Genomic DNA, 10,466 nt, shown 5'->3' with positions numbered 1-10,466 from the left:
CCAGCAAGATGGAGGAAACGTCATGAAAGAAAAAAAAATGTGGTTCTCCTGAAGATACAAATTGCGCATTTGTCAATGAAAAGCCCACGTACTTCGACCGTGCTCTCGAAGTTCCAATGCAAGACCAAGCTCAACGAGCATAAATTATGCCCGCGTAGCAGCCGCGTAAACAAGTCAGCGTGGTTGAGACCCGTCTGGCGCGCTCTCGCAGGCTGAGACGCCGGCCTCTTCGCTGTTGGAAGGCGGGCCGGACTCCGTGAGCACCTGTAGCGGCTTGCCGATGTCGCCGACACCGGTGTCGCTGCCCCCACCAATCGCCGTGCAGGCGCCGGGCCTCACCAGTCCGACTACAGAGAAAAGCGTACGTGCTCCGCCTGAACTTTCTAATACGTTTGCTACCTCTGCCAAGAAGAAAGAAAGAAGCAGGAAAGAAAGAGCCGGCATCTGGGGGGGCAAGTGGAGAAGGCGCGCGCTTTCTGCAATCAGAACTGAGTTTAAAAGCTCAAAGAAAATGACAAAATGAAGTAGCAATACGCTGAGTGAAAGTTACGCCCGACTAAAGTTTATTGATAGGATTTACACATAGAATCTGGTACATATTTAAAAATATTAAACGAGACCAGCGGGTCAATAGCCCGCTGAGCGTCATTTCCGTAGCTCAGGATTGTTTGGGGCCAGAAGAACGAACAATGTGCCTCCATTTAGCTCACGTGGCCCAAACTGGTTGGTTCAGCTGACGCGATAAGCGTCGACGGAGGGTGTCGGAGAGAAGCAGAAGTAGCGCGCGGACTCGTAAAAGAAAGCTCAGAAGCAAAAAAATAAAAATAAAAAATAAAAATAAAAAAAATAAAGGATGGACCGCTCAGTCTCGCAACTTGGAATAACACATATTAGGGACTGCTTTCAGTTGAAGCAATTAGGAATGAATATGCTTGTTACAATTCAGTTGTTTTCTATATGTATGAACGCCCGAAAGAGCGCTTGCAATGCAAGTCATGTTCCGATTGAGAGAGAAGTGAAAAAAAAAAAACAATGGTAATTGACGTGACAATGAAAAATGGCGTGTTGGAGTCCAACCGGCAGCCAGTACAGCGAAAGAAAAACCGGTCAGGCCCATACTTTCTGAGTTCCAATATAAGACCAATCTCAGTGAGGACCAGTTGCGCCGGTGTGGCAGTGGCACAAGGCAGCGCGGCCGAGACCCGTCTCACGCTCTCGCAGGTGGTGTCGCCGGCTGCGTCCCTGTCGGAAGTGAGGGCGCGCGGTTGAGGTGTCCTCTGCTGAGAGACAGTTACTGCGCTGCACTTTACCCCAACCTTTCCTTCCAATATTCAAGAATCTCCTTCTCTCTCTCTCGGAAGTGAGGGCGCTTGGCGGGCCGGACCCCGTGGACACCAGGCGCCGCTCGCCAACAGCGCAGACGCCGCCGGCGCTGAACACGCCGGCCGGCGTGCAAGCTCCGGTCGACACCAGTCCCGTAGGAGAGGAAACCGTACGGGGTTTGATCGCGTCTCGTAAAGTTCCAACGAAAAGCTAATTTCAGTGAGGACTGAACAGTGCCAGTGTGGCAGTGGTACATCAAGGCAGCGCAGTTTTGCTCGTGCTCTCGCAGGTGGCGTTGCCGACACCTTCCCCGCCTTCGGGCGAAGCTAGCTCCAAGGGCACTTGGTGCGGCTTGCCGAGGTCAGCGTCGGCGTCAACTCCGCTCTCGCAGCACACGCCGAGCGCCGTGCAGTCGCCGGTCTTCACCAGTCCCAACGGGCAGTGGCAGGCGCGCGAGCACAAGGTGCTCCACGGTCTCCGGGAAATGGTACGCATCGCGGGCATTCCCAGATGGTGAACGTCGTCTGATGCCGTGCTTAGGGCCAGATGTGTATTTTTTTTTCCAGCGTACGCAGTGCATGTGCAACGTGTTGTGAACCTGTGTCCTTAAAGCGAAGCTCTCTTTACTCCTTCCCCTGGCTTGGCGTCCGTTATTTTCTTGTCGAGCAGACTGGTCCGATCCCGCAGACGGCGTCATGGTAAGCTGGAAGTAGTAAAGGCAAGGCGCAGAAGACCAGGACTCAGGAAGAAGTACACAAACGACAGGACCGGCGCCACTGGCAAGCTGAGACGGCGATCAGGTTGACGCACAAAATGGCAGGATCGGTGCGAAAGCTTCCTGTAAAGAAAGGGCCCAATGTAGAAGAAATATGCTCAAGTAAAACTCTTGCTTGGGCTAGTTGGTTCATGCTTGAAGTAGTAAAGGCAAGGCGCAGAAGACCAGGACTTAGGAAGGAGTACACAAACGACAGGACCTACCTTTACTACTTCAAGCATGAACCAACTAGCCCAAGCAAGAGTTTTACTTGAGCATATTTCTTCTACATTGGGCCCTTTCTTTCAACAAAGCTTTCGCACCGATCCTGCCATTTTGTGCGTCAACCTGATCGCCGCCTCAGCTTGCCAGTGGCGCCGGTCCTGTCGTTTGTGCACTTCTTCCTGAGTCCTGGTCTTCTGCGCCTTGCCTTTACTACTTCAAGCATGAACCAACTAGCCCAAGCAAGAGTTTTACTTGAGCATGGTAAGCTGGGCCGTTCCTGGAAACGATATCTATAAAAACTCGGCTGATCTCGGAGATACTGCAATCAATGGTGATGACGTGGGGGGCTCCATTCTGATACCAGTGCACAAAGTGCCCTTCCACGGGTTCTGATGTGGTTTGTTACGCGAGCTGATTCTGAAGGCAGTGCAACGAAAGGCCGTGGGTGAGCCGATCCTGACAACGCTGTCCCATTGCAGTCACTCAGCTGCAGCATGTGACATAGGCTGTGGAATTCTTCGCCTTTTTCTCCCGAGTTCGGCGTCGCGTGCCTCACCGAAGAAGCGTAGCAGTGGGTCTCTCACACAGCTGTCACGCTCGCATTGGAGTGGCGAGGAGTAAGTGTCTCGTGGTGCGGTGGCTCCGTGGAAGGTGGGGAGGGGGAGTAAAGACAGAAGGAAAACCAGCGTCGTAGCGCGTTTGCAAGAATAGCTCTGATGTTGGCCTGAGTGAGCGTGGCATAAAAGCACCTGTGTAGTGGCTTATTTTTGTGCAGCGCTCTTAATTATACGAAGGACGAAGAAGGTACACACAGGACAGGTGCTGACTGTCAACTAACATTTATTTCGGAAAACATGAAGAAGGGAAGCAACCCGTATATTTTGAAACAAAAAATATACAAATAGCTTACGCTGCCGCATGGATATACGGAAATATCCGTGCGGTAGCCTAAGATAAGAGCCACTGATGCGCGTCAAAATTGAGAATGTGCCCAGAAGACAGCAACGTTCCGGGTGGCTTCGTCACGTGTTTTAGTATACGCATTGCCTTCTTTCTTCATGTTTTCCAAAATAAATGTTGAGAGTCGGCGCCTGTTCTGTGTGTATCGTCTTCATCTTTTGTCTAATTGCGAGCGCTGCGCTTTATGAAAATACACCATGAGCGCTTGCCAACTCGCCCAGTTTTCTTTCCTAATTTCGTAGTGGCGCTGATTTATACGTAGCAAATGGTGTTCGTATATCTATGTATCTATTATTTATTTTATTTTACGTTATTTATTTATTTATATGTATGCATTGAATAAAGGGGAAAATCAGACATCCACCCGTTCGTAGCAATTGCTACAAAGGAAACCCATACGGGTTCCTCGAAAGAAAAGCCTCAGAGTTGAAGGAAAATTCGTCCTGGTCCGGGACTCGAACCCGGGACCACCGCCTTTCCGGGGCAGCCGCTCTACCATCTGAGCTAACCAGGCGGCTAGCAGATGACAGGGCGAAGTCGAATCTGTCGACAACACGAAGCATAGGCAAGAGTTTGACGTAGTAGTTCTGCGGAAACCCGCAAGGTGGAGAGAAGTAATGAATAAAGGGAAAATCAGGCTTTTCTTTCGAGGAACCCGTATAGGTTTCCTTTGTAGCAATTGCTACGAACGGGTGGATGTCTGATTTTCCCTTTATTCATTACTTCTCTCCACCTTGCGGGTTTCCGCAGAACTACTACGTCAAACTCTTGCCTATGCTTCGTGTTGTCGACAGATTCGACTTCGCCCTGCCATCTGCTAGCCGCCTGGTTAGCTCAGATGGTAGAGCGGCTGCCCCGGAAAGGCGGTGATCCCGGGTTCGAGTCCCGGACCAGGACGAATTTTTCTTCAACTCTGAGGCTTTTCTTTCGAGGAACCCGTATGGGTTTCCTTTGTAGCAATTGCTACGAACGGGTGGATGTCTGATTTTCCCTTTATTCATTACTTCTCTCCACCTTGCGGGTTTCCGCAGAGCTACTACGTCATATGTATGCATTGTATACACTGAACTATGCATACATTGTATATTTCAGTGCAATCCTAAAGGAGGCCTACCAACGTCTCTGTAGGCAGGTGCAATAGGTCATGCCTCTGCAAGAGGATTTATTGATTGAAAGCATATTTTATTGTCACTTCTGGGCTGTTAGTTAGCTGCGGTGACTGCAAAATTCTGAGAGGAAAGGAGAGGTGGAGAAACGTTAAACGTCAAGCGTTGCGTTTCGTGCTTCTCAGTACCCATACTTGATATTATGTCTTCACCGCGAGACCGACACGTCTAGGTATTGAGAGAGCGATGGAAGCCATCGCGCGAATAGATATGCTCGAAAGTGAAGCAGGGACCGTCGTCCACTTCGTTAAAGAAAGAAAAAAAAAACTTAATTCACTCTCGCGTATGGCTTCAACATAAGCAATATCATCACATGCATGACATCGGTATAACATTTACATAACGTAAACATGACACATACATAACATAGTACGCCCCACTGATGTAACATCAAACAACGTCAACACATATAGCACTAATACAAGTATCTGCATATAGGAGCTTCTGCATGGTCTGCGTTAGAACCGAACACACGCTGTTGCAAAGGGGCTCTCGAGTCCCAAGGAGTAGCGTACGGGAGAGAGCCCAGGAAGAGAATGACACGTAACGGACAACAAAAGTTTAAGTCGATACCTAAAGAGCGGTCAGATCGACTACATAGCTGCTTGTAATCAACAGCGAAGGCGAAGGCTCGTGCTGTTGCTGGTCATGGGCGCTTTTTATTAAAACGCGTTGAATAAGAGGGCTTTACTCTTTATTAGCCCCGAGCACTACCTTCAGGGGCGCTGTGAACGTCACGCAACTATTATATGGTGCCGTTTGTTAGCTCTAGTTAACTGTACTGGTCGTTTCAAATAGCTTTTTAGCTTGTTTTCGTTCGTAAAAATTATACGACGGGCTCTTTCCTAGACAACATTCTATTTGTCAAAAGTGTCCAGTGATATACATCAGCTCTTCAGACGAATGCAGGAAGCGATTAACTTTGCTATTGGCTTGAAATCGCCAAGCAAAAATTTCCGCCATTACTGTGTGCGCTCATGCGTCAGCGCACACACGGTGAGTGTGGGCCAACTGTCAGTGTTGAGTGGCCAGTGTCGACCGAACCTGTCGAGAGCGGCGCTGATTGTCGTTGCTTCGATGCGGCGCCTGGGCACTGCATGTTCGAAGCCTTGTCTTCCGACTGACGTCGACCGCCATGCCGGACCAGGCGGATGCTGCAAGAAAGCACGCTGCTGCACTTAAGTCGTCTAAATGCAGCCTCTCACATCGTATAGGGAAGGTGCCACTACTTGGCCGTCGCCAGCCTATTCGTGCCGGTGGCTCTACACGTGCATGGAAGTTGTCCTCCGTGGTAGATCTGAACCCACTACTGTGGTGCGGTGTCGTGGGAGACACTGAAGGAGTGACCGAACCATCCAACAACCCGTTAGCGATTGTCGCCGCAAAATGAACTTTGCCAATGATTTTTTTAGGGCATTTGTAGCGACAACTGTACACTTTTTGCACAACCTGACTGCACAGAACGTGCTTCCCCACGCAGGCTCACAGCGCACTGCAGCTGCCCGGCGCCCTGTCACGGCAATCTGGCGATCAGCTTGACAAGGTCGCGAAGCATTCGTCGGGTGTAACGGTCACGCTTTGCTTGGTGCTCATTGTGGTGCTGGTAGCGGCGCTGGTCGTTATGCGGCTTCTGTGGTCCTCGGCTGGGCTAGTGCGTCACGGCCAACGCTGCGAGACTTACGCGTGCCGCGAACACGCGTCCCAACTGGGCGCCCACCGTGAACGCGAGCCCACCGCTAAACCCTGTGAGGACTTCGGACGCTTCGTGTGTTCTGGCTGGCCCCGCAAGTAAGATACCGGAATTAAAACGTGTTCTCAGTCTTGCGCAAGAGGAACCGTTGGCAATTTCGCACCCATGCCCCTAAGCAAAACCTGCTGAAGGGGTCACATATTTGCATAATAGCGTATGGTCTTAAGATGAAGCTTTAGCTTGGGCCCAACTCCGACGCGGCCTATTCAAATACATGCAAAACGCAAAAAGTTTTTCTGAGATAACCCCTGGACCAATTTTAATGAGATTTGTTGCATTTGAGAGAGAAAGCTAAATTCTAGTGACTGTTGGTAGCGGAATTTCGATTTAGGTCCTGAATTTTGTTAAAGAGATTTTCAAAAATTTTAAAGTTTGTAGAAAATAGAAGCACGAAGTTTACAGATTCATAGCTCTGCATAAAAAACAGATATCGCGGTTCTGTGAACGGAATCCATTAGATCATCGAAAGCGGAGAAATTTGATACGTCATTTTATATCTTACGTGAATTTGTTACGTTGTTTACAAGGGTTCTGCAAAAGCTGTATTTCCATATTATTAAATTTTTTGAGATTCATGTGTAACATATCAATTTTGTCCGCTTTAGATGTACTATTAGGTGCAATTCACGAGATTGTATTATCAATTTTAGTTGCTTAGTTACAGAGTTGTGAACTTGATAGTACCGTGTTTTGAGAATTTTTGACTTTTGCCAAATTTTGTTTAAAAAATTGACGACCTAAATCAAAAATTCGTTTCTTAGTTACAGAGTTGTAAACTTGATAGTACCTTGTTTTGAGAATTTTTGATTTTTGCCAAATTTTTTATAAAAAATTGACGGCCTAAATCAAAAATTCGAAACCAACAGTCACTATATTTTAAGTTCTTCTTTTAAATGCAACAAACCTTGTCAAATTTGGTGCAGTGGTTGCCGAGAAAAACGAGTTCTCCTTTTACATGTATTTAGATAGGAGCACTCGAGCTAAAGCTTCCTCTTACGTATATATTGAACTTGCAGATCTTTACGAAACAGGGAGGATTATGAACAGCGCGGGCTGAAGCTGACGGCGTATAGAATTATGTGCCAGGGTTTCCTATTCCTGTCCACACTGATGAAATATTCCCGAATCGCTCCAATTTGAGATACATAAGAATTTTGCAGCTAACTAGCATACAGATAGAGTAAACTGGCGCAAGCGCTTACGCCTAAGGGAAACAGAACCACGTCGTGATGTTTGCTGCGCCATACTGTTACACAAAGGACAAATACAAGAAACTGACACACATGTGCGCACATGTATATTAGTTGCATGCTTGTATGTTGTACTTTGTGCAACAGTAGAGTAAAAAGAACGATGTTATAACAACTAGTCCCAGTCGAAACTTTATTGAAATGGGCTACGGGAACTTTGGGGATGTTAGCTTAGGTTAGGCGCCGGTATAGGTTGGGTTAGGAGGTTAGAGTTATGCCAGTTGTCCAAGTGACTCACCGTGGATTGTCGAGCTCCAGTTCTTAGTACACTTGTCCCCTTTAACATGAACGACGTGTTCTCGGGTGAAGTTCATGAGTGGGGCGCGAATCCAATACCGCCAGGCCATCGTAGCGCTCGAAGACGGCGTTGTGGATAACACTTGCGCAGCTTGAACTCTCATCGTCGCTCTGCGGAGACCTGGAGCGCCGTAGAGTTAGAGCACGCGATCGCCAGACGGTACAGGTGACATCTGCAAGTGGCAGTACCTTGTCCTATGACAAAACGTTTGTTCACAGCTCACTGCGAAGGGAGTTGCTGTCAATAGCGCTAATCACTTTAACGTGGGTGAACTTACACAGGGGCAAAATGCTTCGTGTAAGCAGCCCTATCTTCACTCGCTAAATAGCTTGCCTGTATACCTTCGACTAAGAGCAGGGTTCGTTTTAATTTGTTGTTGGTTTCTAATCTTCATAGTCGCACTCACGCGCGGCCTGCGATGCAGATACGAGATTGCGCTATCTGTGCGTGAGCAGGCGATAATTGACTGGATGAACCGAGTCGGCGATCCAGCACGCTCGTATCCGTCGGACGTCAACAAGACGCGGTCCGTTACCTACCGGGCCCTGGCCATGGTTTCCACGTGCATGAAGCCCGACAAGCTCGAGGACACAGACATTATGGTGAATTTCATGCGGACCTTGGGCTTCGCGTTTCCCGACGAACAATGGCCGCTGAAACGAGCCAGCTACCGCGAGCAGCTGCGCACGCTTGCTGTGCTGGCCGTCCACTGGAGGTTGCCACTCTGGTTCGACCTGAAGCTCGTGACGTCATCCCGAGGACCAGGCGAAACAAAGGGAAAGCGCATCATCTACGTGACGCCGTCAAGCCTGGCCTACGTATTCAACCGGTGCGTATTAACTAACCCGAGTGGAGAAGGGCTGTTTTGGTCTAGTTTGCAGCTTATTGTTACAGATTAACAGCACGAGTCAAAGATAAGGACAAAGAAAATCACAGGTCGAGCGCTGACATCCAACTGTATTTTTTAGGACTACGTCGTCGTCGCCGCGGTCGTCGTCTTCGTCGTCGTCGTCGTCGTCGTCGTCGTCGTCGTCGTCATCATCATCATCATCATCATCATCATCATCATCATCATCATCATCATCATCATAATCATCATCATCATCATCATCATCATCATCATCATCATCATCATCATCATCTTTTATGCCCACTGCAGGACGAAGGCTTCTCCCTGCGATGTCCAGTTACCTCTGTCCTCTGCCAACCGATTCCAATGTGCATCTGCGAATTTCCTAATTTCATCACCTAGTCTCCTGTCGTCCTCGACTGCGCTTGCCTTCTCTTGGCACACATTCTGTAACCCTAATGATCCACCGGTTATCTAAGCTACACATTACATGGCCTGCCCAGCTCCATTTTTTTCTCTTAATGTCAATTAGAATATCGGCTTTCCGCGTTTGCTCTCTGATCCACACCGCTATCTTCCTGTCTCTTAAAGTTACGCCTGTCATCATTCGTTCCATCACTCTTTGCGCGGCCCTTAACTTTTTCTCTAGCTTCTTTGTGAGTTACGAAGGAAGCATCAAAAACTATAAACAAGATTAACATGTAATCATGCAAGTAGAACCAGCAGCCGAACATACGAAATGACATTTTGTTACAAGGTTTCCACGTGTGACATTGAAAACATTCCGGCAGAAACCATCTCAGGATGATGGTTAACGTTATTGTGATTAGCATTTAAGCAATGTAGCGATACACAATATTGCCGCCTTCAATATGCCTCGTGTATCCAAACTGCAAGCGGACTCCTCTATCGTGATTCTCTCTGGACACGCTGCGCCATCCAGTGATACCGCGGCAAATTACACGCATGGCTGAATGTATATATGACGTGGGTCCGATTCCTACCAGCACTGGGTAAATTTTAAAGGTTTTTTTTTGTCGAGCTGCACATAGCTGTTGTCATAGATCCAGTGATCCGTGTAACTCTCAGCACAGCAGCCCGATGCTCTGTCCATTTACAACCGTGGATTACCGAGTTACCCAAGTTGGAGTGAAAGTGGTTAGCTAGGGACAAACAAACAGACAGATAGACATACGGCAAACTGGTTTAAGTTACCGAAGAATGCTAATCACATTAAAAGTTTAAGTCAGCGCTTGTCCTATCGTTTTCTCTGTCCTTGTCTCATGCTCACGCTGTTAATCTGTTACTCAGAACGTGTTTTGAGGCACGATATTAATACAGAAACAAGGAAGTGCGGGGAATAGATGACGAGCTAGTGATTGGTGTTTAATGGAGAATTCATAGAAAAAAGCTGACATGGCAAGACAAGCGATGTCTGTGGATGGATGTTAAAGTCAATGGACTCCAGGGTAGGGAAACGTTGTCGCGGGACCTCGCATGCATATGGTGCATTTGATGAAATTGAAAAATAAAAGCAAAGGCTTGAATAGCGAATGCGGTTGGCGCAGAAGACGCCGATTGGAGGAGTTTGGGCGTCTAGGCGCACCGAGGGCCGATAGCTTCGTGTGCACTGTGTTCTCGCCGCTTAGAGTTCGCGTTGAAGCGAGAGGCAGCACGAACGTCAATTCGCTCGCTGCTGCTGCCGCGCTTCCTCACTTCAGCGTTTTGACAGCGAGTTTCCGCGGTCATCGAATGAGATGTGTTCATGTTGTGCACGCGTGACACCATGCTTATTGATTTAGCTGGTAAGTGAATGTTTACAAGTTTATATTGCCGATAAAACTACTATCCTTACTTCGTATACCTCTCTATTAATTTGCTATCGCAATC

General features: G+C 48.1%; 1 protein-coding gene across 1 annotated transcript in view; it reads left to right on the top strand.

The window, feature by feature from the left end:
* Positions 1-1,465: 1,465 nt before the first annotated feature.
* Positions 1,466-10,466, top strand: part of LOC142571685 (membrane metallo-endopeptidase-like 1) — a 28,759-nt gene continuing 19,758 nt past the window's right edge. The window contains exons 1-3 of the mRNA XM_075680218.1: positions 1,466-1,810; positions 5,909-6,216; positions 8,151-8,555. Of these exons, the coding sequence (XP_075536333.1) occupies positions 1,808-1,810; positions 5,909-6,216; positions 8,151-8,555 (716 nt within the window). The 5' untranslated portion in view covers positions 1,466-1,807. The remainder of the gene's footprint in view (positions 1,811-5,908; positions 6,217-8,150; positions 8,556-10,466) is intronic.

This window comes from Dermacentor variabilis, chromosome 2 (genome assembly GCF_050947875.1).
Source record: "Dermacentor variabilis isolate Ectoservices chromosome 2, ASM5094787v1, whole genome shotgun sequence".
NCBI lineage: Eukaryota > Metazoa > Arthropoda > Arachnida > Ixodida > Ixodidae > Dermacentor > Dermacentor variabilis.
Note: the sequence above shows the minus strand (reverse complement) of the source record. Positions and strands in the feature narration are given on the sequence as shown.